Source organism: Argentina anserina, chromosome 2 (assembly GCF_933775445.1).
Source record: "Argentina anserina chromosome 2, drPotAnse1.1, whole genome shotgun sequence".
Classification (NCBI taxonomy): Eukaryota; Viridiplantae; Streptophyta; class Magnoliopsida; order Rosales; family Rosaceae; genus Argentina; species Argentina anserina.
Window position 1 is genome coordinate 27,657,673 of NC_065873.1, and position 15,932 is coordinate 27,673,604.

Below are 15,932 nucleotides of genomic sequence, written 5' to 3' on the forward strand. Positions count from 1 at the left end.
CAATTTGATTTAGGAAGAATGAGATGTATGGTTGCTTTGGGCACAACTATGAGACTGGTGGGTTGTGTCTGGCAACCTTGGCTAGCCCTTGCAAAGGTGGTGTGTTCTTGTTAGGTGGTGATGTGGGCATGATACAGCCTGCATTGCAGACAACTATCTCTTTCGTCTGGATGGTCGAAAGAGCATGGGTCGTAACTGATATGTTAAATGCATTTAATGTTTTGTCTTAATTAGCTGAGTCTTTTATTTTCCTCTAAATCAGTTTTGGTTTACTGGAAGCCTTAAAGCTTCTGTAACTGATTTAGATTTCTGTTTAAAAGCTATGGTATAGCTTTTGGTATGTAGTTTTTGGGGAGATTAAAATAAACAGAGAAACTTTCTCTTCTATCAACTTGGTATTCCTTAGGAATCAACAAGGCATAGGTCTCTTATTCTTGGCTATTCTCTTATGTGAGAATCAACAAGAGTAAGAATCAACTCTATTTCATAGAGTTTGTCATCTTACCTATCACGCACGTTGTCAATTGGTATCTAGAGCTCAGGCCATTATGCCTCTAAGGAGGGGACGTGGAGGAGCGACTCAGGGACGTGGCAACGATGAAGAGGTTGAGCGTTTGGCTCAACAAGTTGAGCGCCTCACCCAATAGGTGGAGGCCTTAGTTCAGCAACAACATGATGAAGATGAATTTGATGACGAAATCAATCTTTTCAGTGAAGAAGGTGAGAGAGGAGAGCGGAGGCTGGTTCAGAATGTTGATACAAGGCGATGGGAGACGGGCATGAGGATTGACATTCCTGAATTCCATGGCAGTCTTCAGCTTGAGGAATTCGTGGATTGGCTAAATTATGTGGAGGAGGTTTTGGAGTTCAAGGAGGTTCCTGAAGACATAATAGTGTCACTTGTAGCTACCAGATTTCATGGGCGTGCCTCAGCTTGGTGGCGACAATTGAAAGCAACTCGTTCGCGACAAGGCAAAAATAAGATCACAATGTGGGAGAAAATGAAGAAGCACATGCGCAGCTCTTTCCTACCACCCAACTACTCCAGGTTGATCTATCAGCAGCTGTAAAATTTAAAGCAAGGAAACCGAACAATGACAGAGTATACCACCGAATTCTATCATTTGATAGCTCGTTGCGATCTTGGGGAAACGGATGAGCAGCTAGTGTCAAGGTATATTGCAGGTCTCTGTACCGAGTTTCAAGATACATTAAATTTGCTAGATCCATTTACTGTGGCAGAAGCACAACAACGAGCCCTATAATTGGAGAAGCAAATCGCTCGAAAAACAGGCAGAGGTGGGACCTGGTCCCCTAGCAGTCCAAGTAATCGAGGTGTTGTCAGCAACTCAGCCCCTAGTCGCACACCAGCTTCACAAGTTCAGAATGTGAAACCATACATGAGCGAACCTCCAGCCAAAATACAAGATGTGGGGGTTGGACGTGCTGGTACTCGTTGCTTCAAATGTGGTGAGTCTGGACACCATATGGCTGATTGCAAGAAAGAAGGAAGGGCTGGTAAGGGCTTGTTCATTGAGAATGAAGAAAATTCACTACAATAATATGCCGATTTCGCACAGGCTCCTATTTATGATGACTATGGTGGGGATGATGATGTTTCTGAGGAGTTTGTGAAGGGTGATGAAGGGTCGTTGCTTGTTGTACAAAGGACATATTTTACCCCTCGAGAAGTAGAAGGTAGTGATGGGTGGCTTCGCAATAATATTTTTCAGTCCACTTGTACAATTGGTGGAAAGGTGTGTAGGTTGGTAATTGACCCAGGCAGCTGTGAAAATGTTATCTCTAAGGAAGCAGTTACCAAGCTGTGATTGGAGACACAACAACACCCTCATCCATATAAGCTTTCATGGCTGCAGAAGACTAATGATGTGAAAGTTTCAAAGAGGGCTCTTGTTCCTTTCTCTATTGGTACAAGCTACAAAGATAAGGTGTGGTGTGATGTTGTGCCGATGGATGCTTGCCATATTCTTTTGGGACGACAATGGGAGTATGATAGACATGTGACACATGATGGACGGAAGAACACATATAGCTTCATGTTCAATAATACTAAAATCACTCTCCTGCCAACTCGGGAACAAGTCCCAAAGCCAACCCATGGTAAGTCTTCGATGATTTTATTATCAATGAAGAAATTCGTGGGAGAAATTCATGATACCGGGGTGGTCTACTTGTTGGTTGGTAAAGAGAAATCCAGTGATTTGTCTCATATCCCTGTCCCTGTACAAGCTTTATTAGAGGAGTTTCAAGATGTATTTCCTGAAGAAATGCCGGCAGGACTGCCACCTTCTCGTAACATCCAACACATAATTGATTTGATCCCTGGAGCAGCCTTACCAAATAAGGCGCATTATCGGATGAGCCCCAAAGAACATGAAGAACTGAGACGACAAGTAGAGTTATTGGCAAGAGGATACATCAGGGAAAGCATGAGTCCTTGTTCAGTTCCGGCCTTAATTACGCCAAAAAAAGATGGGACATGGCGCATGTGTATAGACAGCAGAGCCATTAATAAAATCACGGTACGTTACCGTTTTCCCATTCCTCGTTTGGATGACTTGCTAGATCAATTGTCAGGTGCTACTGTTTTCAGCAAGTTAGACCTTAAAAGTGGGTATCACCAAATTCGGATCAAAGATGGGGACGAGTGGAAAACAGCTTTCAAAACTCGTGAAGGCTTATACGAATGGTTGGTCATGCCTTTTGGCCTCTCTAATGCTCCTAGTACTTTTATGCGGGCAATGAATGAGTTGCTTCGACGGTTTATTGGAAAGTGTGTGGTGGTTTACTTTGATGACATCCTTATTTACAGCCCAAGCATTGAATTGCACCTACAACATCTAAGAGAGGTCCTAGAAGTCTTGAGAAAGGAGAAGTTTTATGCAGCAGTGAAGAAGTGTTCTTTTATGACTGACAAGGTGCTGTTCCTTGGCTATGTGGTGTCAAAAGATGGGATTCTTGTAGACCAGTCCAAAGTGGAAGCAATCAAGAATTGGCCAATGCCGAGAAATCTACAAGAAGTCAGAAGTTTTCATGGGTTAGTATCTTTCTATAGACGCTTTATACAAAACTTCAGTTCTATTATGGCGCCTATAACCGATTGTATGAAGAGTGGGAAATTCAGTTGGACTGAGGAGGCCACTGTAGCTTTTCAAGCCATCAAGGAGAAGCTAGTTACTACCCCTGTTTTGACATTGCCGGACTTTAACAAACCATTTGAATTGCATTGTGATGCATCCAAAGTCGGCATTAGGGCTGTTTTAAGCCAAGAGGGGCGACCAGTAGCTTTTTACAGTGAAAAGCTAAATGGCTCCAAGGTGAACTACAACACATATGATGTGGAGTTTTATGCTGTTATTCAAGCCATCAAGCATTGGCGTTCTTATTTAGCTCATAACGAGTTTATCTTATATTCTGATCATGAGGCGTTAAAACATCTCCATGCACAAGATAAGCTCTCTGCTAGGCATGCTAAATGGGCATCATATTTGCAGCAGTTTACATTTGTGATTAAGCACAAATCTGGTGCCTTGAATAAAGTGGCGGATGCTCTTAGTAGGCGAGCGAATTTTCTCACCACCATGAATACTCAGGTGCTTGGGTTTGATTCATTGCGTGACTTATTTTCTATATATTCCTACTTTGGACCTATATTGAAGGATGTGGAATCAGGCCTACGATATGACTTTATCCTTCATGATGGTTTTTTATTCAAAGAAAATCGATTGTGCATTCCGATGTCCAGTTTGCGTTTGAAGATCATTAGTGAGCTGCACAATGAAGGTCATATGGGGCGAGATAAGACATTGCAGCTGGGGATGAATTCATATTATTGGCCAACCCTACGACGTGAAGTCACTAAATTTGTTGAAGGTTGTAGGGTGTGTCAGTTATCCAAAGGTGTAGCAACTAATGCTGGCTTGTACATGCCATTACCAGTTCCTGAACGACCCTGGGAGCATGTCAGCATGGACTTTGTGTTGGGACTTCCTCGCACTCAGCGAGGTAAGGACTCCATTTGTGTGGTGGTTGATCGGTTTTCAAAAATGGCACACTTTATTCCATGTAAGAAGACCACAAATGTTGTTAATGTGGCACTGCTTTTCTTTCAAGAGGTGTATCGACTTCATGGATTGCCAAAATCCATTGTTTCTGACAGAGACACTAAGTTTCTTAGCCATTTTTGGCGGTGCTTGTGGAAGCTTGTTAACACAAAACTTAATTACAGCAGTGCCTATCACCCTCAAACCGATGGACAAACTGAAGTTGTCAACCGGTTGCTTGGTAATCTGTTGCGGAGTTTGGTAGGAGACAATCTCAAGTCTTGGGATCAGAAGTTAAGTCAGGCTGAATTTGCTTTCAACCATTATGTCAACAGGAGCACTGGATTCAGCCCATTCTTCATCACTTATGGCTATAACCCAAGGTCGCCTCTAGACCTTGCTCCTACTCCGAACCTGCAACATGTTCATGTGAAGGCTGAAGACTTTGTGGCTAACCTCCAACTAATCCATACCACAACAAAGCAGCGACTTGAGGACGCCAATACAAAGTATAAGCAAGCAGCTGATTTGAAACGGTGACATGTGGAATTTGAGGTTGGTGATTTTGTATGGGCTGTGTTGACAAAAGATCGTTTTTCAGTTGGGGAGTACAACAAGTTGGCTGCCAGAAAGGTTGAACCAGTGGAAGTTATAGAGAAGATAAATCCGAATGCATATCGTTTGAAGCTTCCCAGTCACATCCGCACTGCTGATGTGTTCAATGTTAAGCATCTATCACCTTATCGTGGTGACAATAGTGAGGAAGAAGAAGTAAATTCGAGGGCGAATTTTTCACACCCTGGGGAGGATGATGCAGCCTGCATTGCAGACAACTATCTCTTTCGTCTGGATGGTCGAAAGAGCAAGGGTCGTAACTGATATGTTAAATGCATTTAATGTTTTGTCTTAATTAGCTGAGTCTTTTATTTTCCTCTAAATCAGTTTTGGTTTACTGGAAGCCTTAAAGCTTCTGTAACTGATTTAGATTTCTGTTTAAAAGCTATGGTATAGCTTTTGGTATGTAGTTTTTGGGGAGATTAAAATAAACAGAGAAACTTTCTCTTCTATCAACTTGGTATTCCTTAGGAATCAACAAGGCATAGTTCTCTTATTCTTGGCTATTCTCTTATGTGAGAATCAACAAGAGTAAGAATCAACTCTATTTCATAGAGTTTGTCATCTTACCTATCACGCACGCTGTCAGGGCATAAGGATGATGACGATTGTTCAGCGTTGCAAATGTAGTGATATTACCGAATATAAGGAGAAACATGAAAAGGTTACTTGGGAAAATGACCAAATGAACAAAAACACTCAAAAATATGACAAGTCCAATTCAATGTTCCCATTTTCAATGTTTTTGTTCTGGAAAATACAAAATTACCTTTTTTTTCCAACTCCATATGTCTCACGCATCTGTCACCCTCAAATTATATCTCTTTCAACTTTGGCACCTGACGCTTGTCGACGCCGACCCATACAAACACACGCCAACACCGTCAATGACACTCCAGTTCGAGAGCCGAATCACATCCTTCATGTAGGACTCCACCCATGGGCATATCTTATGTGTTAAAGGGGGTGACTTAAGCATCTCCAGCCAATAGGAAAACAAAAAAAACCTAGTATTAATTTTGTTTTGTTTTTTGGTTTTGTGTAGACCTATCATCCCCAAACTGCCCCAATTTCCCATTATATTATATTATAAATTGAATAATTAGAACAAAATAGACCATATTCCCTTCTTTTTCTTCCTTGACCCCAAATCTCAAATTCCTGAAATCCCCAAACTCAAATTTAACGAGTTATCTCCACCTCCACGATCCTTTAGTCCTCCACCAAACCACCACCGTAAGGGTATGGCGGGCTCCAACCTTCGTCAACAATTTGATTTGGTGATTTTGCGAAGGTATTGTTGCTGCTTCAAGTTTGACACTCCGACTCCAACCCTCTAAGCCTTCTTCCAAGAGTTTTAGGGTCTCGTTGAGATTATCTCTCACTCCCTCTCATATAGTCCCTTATCGTAACTTCGTAAGCTCATCAAATCCAATTCTCAGTTTGTAAAAACAATTGATTTTTTTTTCCGGTTTGTAATTCTACGGTGATTCAGGATAGGAAATCTAGTAGTTCATTACTTGATTTACTTCATTTTCCCAACATAATCTACATCTAGAGACCATAATTTAGAGAATCATTATCCAACATTCCAACAAATTGAGCATGTAAGAAATTTTATTGATTTTTTCTTCTTAAAGTAATGTTTACTGATTTGAAATGAGTGTATTTAGTGATAAAGATGTGTATGTTTTATAATTGTAGTCATTTTATCTATAGTGAAAATTAGTAATAAGCATGATGTTATGATATTGAATTGTTTCAAATTGTGCTATGTGCATTTGTCAATTTGATAGATGTAATATTTCTAGTTGTCTAATATATGCATTGGTATACAATGATTATAAGTTATTAGTCTAAGACAGTAAAATATCAGACCCTCTGTCAAAATTGAAGCGTTTAAAAAAAATTACTTCATAGTTTTCAAGGGATGTTGAGTATAGAAGTTCCAATCTGAATTATACTCATTCCATAACTTCTCCAAATCTTGATGATGACACATCCAAATGTTGATGACGAACCACATATATTTTTGTTTCAATTAATAAATAAAAAATCGCAATGCCAATATTTTAATTATTTTCTTCTTCTTTGGTTTAAAGTTTTCAAGCATCCCCAATTTAGCCATCCTGGATCCGCCAATGACTTCACCTCCGTCGCCAATGTGTCAAAGCCCTCCTCGCCGTCGCCGGAGGGCTGGTCCTCGAGCCACTTGACCTCCACCACCAGATAAGGCTTGGTCCATACCAAATATATGTACCCATAAACCGCTCCTAGCCTTTACAAATCAGGAAAAACCGATCGTCGATGAGGCGCTCGTGCTTGACGACCTATGCGTTGGCGGTGCCGGAGACGACGTCGCTGTAAATGATGCCGACTCAGAGATCGTTTGGAGGAGCAAGTGCATCATCATCTTGTACCAGAACTCAAAGATTTGCAGCGGGACAATCGCGCCGAGAAATAACACTAGCGGCAAGGGGAACAACGAGAGCTCGATGACGTCGTCCGACTTCGAGTTCGTGTGGTGGCGCTCGGAGAAGTAGGATCCAGAGCATTTGAAATAGGATGAGCGATGGCAGTGGCGGAGGAGGAGGGAAAATGGAGGAAATTAGGGTTACAGTTTAGGGGATAGGGAGTGAAGCAGGGTTTAGGGTGAAGGGAGGAAGAGGAAGAAGGAGAGGTAATGAGCTGAGGGATAGCCATTGATGATGATGAGGATTTGAGATTCTGGAGAATCTAGAGCGTCATTAGTGCGAGTGATGGTGTTTTAGTGTGGTTATGGGTTATATGATTAGGTAGATAGCGTTTAGTTCTTGTTCTTATTGATTTTGACTCATCCTCTTTCTATACTTTGTTGGATTAGTGGGTGTCAATAATATGATTACTGTGGGTCAGTTATTTATTATTAGATTTTACTGAGAATCAGTAATATGATTACTAGGTGTCAATAATTTATAATTGTGATTTAATGAAGGTCAGTAATTTATTCCAGCGAAAGTGGTTAGAGTCCGGCAACAGGGATCAAAGTCCGGTGATCAGAGCTCGAAGTCCGACAAGGTAATATCACTCATAATTTTTTTTATCTCTATAAGTGTTTAAATAGATAAAAATAAAATAATCTAAAAAATATATAATATCATAATTTTTGTACTATTTGATCAAATAGTCATTGATACTCTTAGAGTGAATAGTTATTTTTTGATTTTTTTTTTCATTCAAATAGTCAATAAAAAGTCTAAATTTATATGAATTAGTCATTTGAGTTTAGGGTTTCAAATAGTCATTGATACTCTTAGAGTGAATAGTTATTTTTTGATTTTTTTTTCCATTCAAATAGTCAATAAAAAGTCTAAATTTATATGAATTAGTCATTTGTCCTTATTTTATGCACATTTTATAAGGTATTAAGAGTATTTATGCTTGAGTTAATAAGAGAAAAAAAACCACAAAATTGTTTCATTGACCATTAATACACTTTTTGGTAAAAATTCAATTTATATCTTGTTCATTATTTTATTTTTTATTTGATAAACCTAATAGAAAAAAAAAGTTAATTAGTATATAAATGAACCGAATGGCGATAACTGCCGGAACACACTGAATCAGAGAATTTGTGGAGGCGCGAAGGAGAGACGGCGATTCTCGATCAAAAACACTAGCTGTGAGAAAAATCCTTGATTATCTTCTTTCCGTAGCCGTTCGATTTCTCTCTCATAGTTATTTATTCGACTCGCATTACTTTCAATCCTTTGCATAGAACTCTCCGAGCTTTACCGGGTCGAAGATCAGGGATTATATCTCTAATTTTGTTCATTTGGGGATTTCATAGCTCCAGGCTTTCATGCATGCACGGATTGTTCTCTCTATTTTGACTACGATAAATCATTACTAGCTAGTTCGTTTGACAATTTATTTTTCTCCGGAAATCTTATCAGTAATTGCGTTATCAGTTGTGCGGAATTAGTTCTCAGGCAAATTAGGTTTTCTCTTTGTTTCAGTGTTACGATTCCGATTCGAATTTGTTTCTTGATGTTAAGAATTTCTCAGTCATTGAAGCAGTATAGTGTATGATGGTAAAGGTTGTGTTTCAGGCTGAGTGTTAGACTGTAAGATCGGATGTGGAGAAGCCTGCTCCTAAAATATGGCAGAACCTGATGGGACCGAAGCTCTCCAGTTTGAGTGGGGAATGTTGAAGGGAATTGGTGGAAAAAACAGAGATGTTAAGTTTTATAAATCTTTTATGTTTGACGGGGAGCGGTACGACCTCTATGACTGTGTTTATCTATACAAGGAAGGTGAGGCAGAGCCTGAGATTGGCAAGATAATAAAGATATGGGAGACTCCGCAGAAGTTAAGGAAAGTGAAAATCCTGTGGTTTTTCCGTCCTTGTGAGATTACCAGCTTTCTTGGTGATGAAAAGAGTCTAGAGAACGAGTTGTTTTTGGCATCCGGTGCGGGTCCTGGCCTTTGTAATCTGAATCCACTGGTAACTGAATTTGATTAGTTTTTATCTTGCTTATATTGTTAGAGATATAAGTGTTGCTTGATTTTGTTGCAAGGGTTATATAAGGTGTTGGTTTCTTGTATAAATTAATTTGAACTGAAGTATCTTTTTGTCTTTATTATTACTTAAATCACGCCACCGCTTATTTCAGTTCTGCTTATTGTTTGTTATCTTACAGCAGTTGGTAGACATAATGTCTCTAGAATTATTTTGTATTCTAATGCTATATATCATACTCGCTGAATATGGACATGCAAAACAGGAAGCCATTGCTGGAAAATGCAATGTTGTGTGCATTTCAAAGGAAAAGGAAAACCCTCAACCTTCAGATGAGGAGCTTCAAAAGGCCGATTTTGTTTTCTTCAGAACCTTTGATGTTTCACGGCAGAAAATCATGGACAAGTTAGAGGGGAAAATTGCTGATGTTGATGGTACGTAAACTTGTCAAGCCCGAGTCAATTAGTTTGACCTATATTTTTTTCGTTTCAATATAGAATTCTTATACCTTATATGTTTACAAAATTGCTGCAGTTAAATTTCTTTTTAACAGAATTAATATTCAGAAGCCTGCTGGCGTTCTGAATGTTGATTTAGGAAAAAACAAAGTTTGTGGTAATGACACAACAAGTAGTGAAGCAATGGTTCCCTCAAAGCTAAACTCATCTAAAGAACACATGAACTTAGAGACAACGAGAAGGTCTGTTGATAAGCCTAAACTTAATGATGAAAAGCAGATATCAGCCGTAGGTTTAGAACCAAGTGAGATTGATAAAACTGTTGAGATACAACAAGATGCCTCAAGTCCTAAGACTATCTTAAGTTTTAAAGGTAAAAATAGGGATGAAGAGTTGATTCTCGATAAAGTTCTTCCAAGGAAGCTCGATGTGGAAGAAATAAGGTCTACCAATGATGTTGGTGATTTGGACAATAGACCAACTAAGGTGGAGTTTGCTACTAGTGAAACATCTAGTGACAAGAGAAATAGTCATGAGCAAAGACATGTTGAGGTGGAAGAAAATAACAATGGTAGAAAGAGTAATGCGTCATTGGAGCACGCACAACCCAAGAAGGCAAACATGAACGGAAACCAAAGTAGTGAGCATAGACGCAAGATCAATGCTAATGGGAGTTATATGAATGATTTATCATTTGTTGCTTCTCAAGTTGATGAAAGATGCAAACTCAAAGGTCTAGAGGATACTATCGGAACAAATAAACGCCCTACCAAGAAGAGGAAGCCCGAGGGTAACACATCAATTCCTTCCAATAAAAAGTTGCCCAACTCATCGCATGGAGACGATGAGAGTAAGGTCCAAAAGGCTTCACTACCGAGTAGCTCCATTGGCGATGATAAATGTAAACGTAAATATGGAGGGGAGTCTTTAGTGGTGGATAAAGACTCCAAGAAGAAGATGAGGGTTGACGATAAGGCAACAAATCTTCCTTTAGCTGTGGACGAGGACTCTAAGATGAAGATGAAGGTTGGCGACAAGACAACAAATCGTCCTTTAGTGGTGGGCGAAGACTCCGAGAAGAAGATGAAGGTTGGTGACAAGGCAACAAATTGTCCTTTAGTGGTGGGTGAAGACTCTGAGAAGAAGATGAAGGTTGGCGATAAGGCAACAAATCTTTCTTTGCCGGGGGACAAAAACTCTGAGAAGAAGATGAAGGTTGGCGATAAGGCAATAAATCTTTCTTTGCCGGTGGACAAAAACTCTGAGAAGAAGGTGAAAGTTTGTGATGAGGCAACTCTTTTGTCTGGCAAGCCACCTAGACCATCTCCAAGGCTGCCGCAAAGTAAGGCCAAAAAGTTTGATGGTGAAGTGTTGGAAGTCAACCTATGTGCGGATGCGGTAAGCAATAATGTTCCTTCATTTAATGTTAGTTTAATCGTCCTCTCATGGTCTTCTTATTAGAGAATTTCACTTAGTTGGGTGTGGAGAATTATATCGTTTGGGGAATCAAACCATAAAAATGTCATAACCTAGACGTGGACTTTAATGGTCCACGTCATATATGGCATATCATTTCCTTGATCTTACCATTGCCTTGATTGTTTTACTTCGTGTAGAGTAATGTTTTTGGGAATGATAATAAGGCTTCATCACCGATTGCTTTTGGATCGGATGATTCTCTTGGAAAACAAAAAGCCCCTCTCGAGAAGATGAACGCAAAGTCCGCCGTTAAGGCCTCGAGACTTTCCAATGGCGAGTTGCAAGGACAATCAACCGCACAATTGCAAATTAAGTCTCAAAAGTTAGATGGTCAAGTTGTGGAAGGCACTCAACGTTCGGATGCGGTAAGTGATACATTCATATGCCTTTTATTATTCCCTTTGATGTTTCTAATAGTTGGTACGACATTTTACGCACAACCAATATTGGTGCACGATGGTTGTTCGAGACTCAACGGTTTTGGTCTAAAGAAAGCACAAAAAGTGTTTGTGTACTAAGTATAAATGTCATTGTTTAAGGTTTGGCATTACCTTATTTTGGAACACCACATAGATCGAAGAAAGGCACTTATACTTTTGCATAGGCGCACGATTAAGCGTGAGTTTTGACTCTTGATTCTAGTACTTGGTGAGTTCACTAGAAGTCAACATGTTTGAGTTTGGTACACAAATATTACAAACTTAGTAGTGAGTTAGTACTTGGATCATGTCGAGGGTTTCATGCATTGCGAAATTCATCTCCATGCCTTTTTGCCATCATGGACACCTCTTGTCCAAGTTCTATTCTGATATTTTAATTTTTGTAACTAATCTTAAAATTGCATTGAGTATTCACTCAACTTCTTAACGTCTTTCTTGGAAACAAGTGATGGGACACAATTTTCATGTACTTGATGTTTGCATAAACTCATTGATTTGTTATAAGCTCATCAACTCGTATTGATCTCCCATAATTACAGTTCCTTTTGACCAAGGTGACTTGTGTTTGGGTTTTTCTTATGCAAGGTGCAAGGTGCAAGGTGCTTTCACAAAGGTGTTTTTTTTCTTCCCAAATTATGATTATTAAAAGTGCTCTGGCGAAGTTGGGAAGCTTTGTCCAAATGAGCACAGTATTATAGCTTTGCATACCCTTTTCACCCGACTTTTTCACTGTAGTGTACATGTAGTGGTTCATTTGGTGTCTTTTCATATTCGTATTGAATATATGGTTGACCTTCAATGGTTTAATTGTAGTTGATTAGACACCAATCAATCCTATTTTCTTAATTGTAGTGTTGACCCACACAAAACTAAATTTCATCCCCTTTTTTTTTGTTTTGTATTGTTTTTGGTGTGTTTCGAATTGCAATAGTGCATGCTATTACTGTTGGAATTGTTTCACGTTCATGCCTATTTTGTTTTCCATCTTGGTTCCTTCGAATGCAATATATAGTAAGTTAAATCAGCTTTTCAGTTTTAGACATTTTGTACTCTCTTTCATCTGTCCCATTGCTCACCTGGGATATTGCAACAAGAAGGATACATACTGTGCCATCCCAACCAGATGGTGATAAGTATTTAAAGTATGCTCCAACAACTCTGAATTGTTATCTCCACTAGTTTCCTTTGTATATTTGAGCCTTTCTGCAAGCCTGTTTGATGAAAATATCTTTCACTTGAGCTTGCAATGAGTTAAAGTTCATGTAAAGCACCTAGGTGCCCTTTGTGGTTACCCCAATTTGTTGCTGGAAGAACTGATACCAACGTGTTACTTAAAATATATTTATTGTGGTTGATAAGGTTGGGGAACTCTAATCCTAAGTCAAACTGTGGAAGTCGATACCGAATGGCAATCAAGGGATAAACAATGCAAATAAGATGAATAACAATAAAAAAGAAACAAAATATGCATGAATAAGATGTGAGATGTTTTGTGGCTAAGAGCCTAAGATACCTAGTTTACAGTGTTGATTTAATATTTGTCAGACCAACAAGAGGTTATGACACTACCGATCATTTTTATACCCAACACAATTCTCTCTCTATCTCTCTCTCTCATGATATCTCTGTAATTAGTAAAAGATGTATCTCTCATTTTTTATTTGTAGTGTTTGTTAATTTACCTAATCCGTTTTTATGGTGTGCGGCTACTTTGTGTTATTAAACTTTAATTTTACAATATTACTTTTCTTAAAAGGGATTTTCTCTTATTACTCTTCTCACAAGTTTGTTTGTCTTTTATTTTCCATTCTGACAGGATAAAAAAAAGTGGTTCAAGAATATGGTGAGTGCTTTATTCTCACTTCTATTTTTATTTGAAACGTATATTTGCTTGATTTCTTTGTGATTCCCTTTCGTGTTTGTGGTGAACATTTGATTTTTAGCCTTGAACTTTCTAAATTTGAACCTCAAGTCTAATCTGAATTTCTTTCACCAATAAACAAATATGGATGGCATTTAGTGAATAATTGAATGAAGGCTGGGATGTATAGTATCTTGAGCCATGCAGGACTAATAATTTGATTTAAATGTCAGCCCTGGCAAGAGAAAATGCAAGCTGCAAACGAGCAAGGAACCCTCATTCTGCTTCAGAATTTGGATCCAGCATACACTTCAGCAGAAGTGGAGGTAGTGATCATAATAAAAGTTTTAGCAGCTTATTGTTGTGGCCTAGTATGATTTTGAAGCTCGTGTCTTATTTGAAATAATCTTGTAAATTCACAAGGCACAAGCATATCAACTCTTGTAATATTTATGCTCATCTTCAAGCTTCCTTTTAAGTGGTGCTCTGTGCTTACTTAATAGAATCATCTCTTTTTTTTTTTGGTACTGCATCCCAGGATATAGTACAGAATGGTTTAGGGGAAAGTTGCACAGCTAAGATGATTCAGCAGACTGCAAATTCGAGCCCTTACTCTGGTGTGCCTCTCTTCTGTAATGACATCTATAAGTTAGCTGATATTCCGTCCTTTCTCTCTCTCAGATACTGTGTTGAACTACCTGTTGGATAATTACTTTGATTTGTAAACATAAAACAACTGAAGTCTTTTATTTTATATTATTTTTTGCATTGTGAATCTCAATGACATCCATGCTTGTGTGGCAGGACGAGCTCTTGTAATTTTAAAAAATCGGGAAACAGCTAAGAAGGTTGTTAGAAAATTAGAACAGGGCTGTTTGTTATTGCCAAATGGAAGGTATGTTGATGTTCTCTCATGCATGAAATGTTTCTGTTTATCTCTTTTGACATATTGCATTCTTTTTCCCTATGTTATTCGTTGCTAAAACATCAACGTCCATTGAATTAAGTTTCATGCAATCATCATTTTCTTATGATGGCATTGTGGGGTAACTGTAATATTTCTGTAAATTGTAGACCTCTTGTTGCCAGCATTGCAGAAACTTCTTGTTCTGCTGAAAAGAAGCCAAAATTTTTTGGTCATCTAGTCCTTGATAAACTTCGGCACTCAATGCTAAATGAAAGGGAAATGGTACATTCACAACTCTTTGTCTTATAGACACACATACTTGAAGTATATAGTTTCTGTTCCTGTTTAATATACTTCTCCCCCTTAACATATTTATCTTTTTTTTTCTTGTTTTTTTGTGCAGAGAGAAGCTGTTTCTACTTCACATTTTTCTCAGCCCAACACTATCGAATATGATATGTCCATGGAATGGTGTGCACAACAAGAGAAAACAGATGTATTGTGGAACAGCTTGTTTAAGGTCTTGGAAATTCTCCCCACCTCTCCAACTTAGATATGAATTAGAATTATGTGCATGTTTGTTTCAATCAATGTTGATCAATGTTGCATGTTGTTTCCCATGCCAAACTAAATATATTTGCCCCTCTTTTTATAGCAACAATTGAAGGAGGTGAGAGAACTCAAAGCTAAACTGGAGGCAAAATGAGCAGTGTTTGGATTGCAAAACTTGCATTTTGAAGTAAGTCTTAAAACTAAGAAAAATTCCTGCCTCCGCATCTAATTAATTATATCCATGACTTTTTTTTGCCACCATCTCTCACACTGGCACTGGAACACACAATATTTTATTGGGAACTATGTTTAGTCAGTACACAAGCCAAGGCATGCAAAATATGTAGTTTCCTCTGTACACCGCCTTAGCTTTGTGCTCACACTAGGCTTACTACTGCTGTATAGATATTAATTCCATTACAGTCTCTCCATTGCATAAAAAAGTCTACTCATCTTTCCATGGTTGACCGTCTTGCCACTTTTCTGAATAGAAACTAAAATTGACAAGGTATTTTTTCTTTTGCTTCAATATCTGGCAGAAAGCTGATGGAAGGTGTGTATAACTCCAGGAACGGATAACTTTTTGGTAGGGCATTTTCAATCTTATTTGTGCAAAACCCATATCCTGCGGTTGTGGAATGGATCTGAATTTTCTGAGCGGGGAATCACCAGACAGCCCGGTCGATCCGAGCTCCATCAAATGTAAATTCATGTTGGGTTAATGAATATCCAGCTTTTGTACAGCATTTCGTCGTACCAATATGGCAATCTAATGGCAAAATGTGTTACCAGAGTTGTTTTAGTTGTTGAATTTAGTCGTAGATTCTTGATTTTCGGTTTTTTAGTTTAGGACATCAGGGTTTCGGATAATTTTCAAAAAATTAGAAACAAATACTGTTAAGTGATATTTATATAACATGGGCCTAGTATGCAAAATTTCACAGATTTGTATCTTTTGTATGAGTCCTATTTCTCAAAAAAAGATTTCAAATGGTCAATAATAAGCTCATTTTACATTGACTAGAAACTGCTGATAGAGTGAGGTTAATTTTTTT

General features: G+C 38.5%; 1 protein-coding gene across 2 annotated transcripts; it reads left to right on the forward strand.

The window, feature by feature from the left end:
• Positions 1-8,244: 8,244 nt before the first annotated feature.
• Positions 8,245-15,813, forward strand: LOC126783000 (protein ANTI-SILENCING 1). 2 transcript variants are annotated; one of them, XM_050508376.1, is made up of 13 exons: positions 8,245-8,340; positions 8,771-9,165; positions 9,446-9,614; positions 9,715-11,036; positions 11,255-11,482; positions 13,374-13,400; positions 13,652-13,744; positions 13,957-14,035; positions 14,223-14,313; positions 14,493-14,607; positions 14,729-14,845; positions 14,981-15,064; positions 15,417-15,813. In XM_050508376.1, the coding sequence occupies exons 2-12, from the start codon at positions 8,821-8,823 to the stop codon at positions 15,029-15,031; spliced, it is 2,637 nt and encodes an 878-aa protein (XP_050364333.1). In that variant the 5' UTR covers positions 8,245-8,340; positions 8,771-8,820; the 3' UTR covers positions 15,032-15,064; positions 15,417-15,813. The 2 variants fall into 2 exon arrangements, with proteins under 2 accessions (XP_050364333.1, XP_050364334.1); XM_050508377.1 differs by lacking the exon at positions 8,245-8,340 and having other exon boundaries at positions 8,987-9,130.
• Positions 15,814-15,932: the final 119 nt, after the last annotated feature.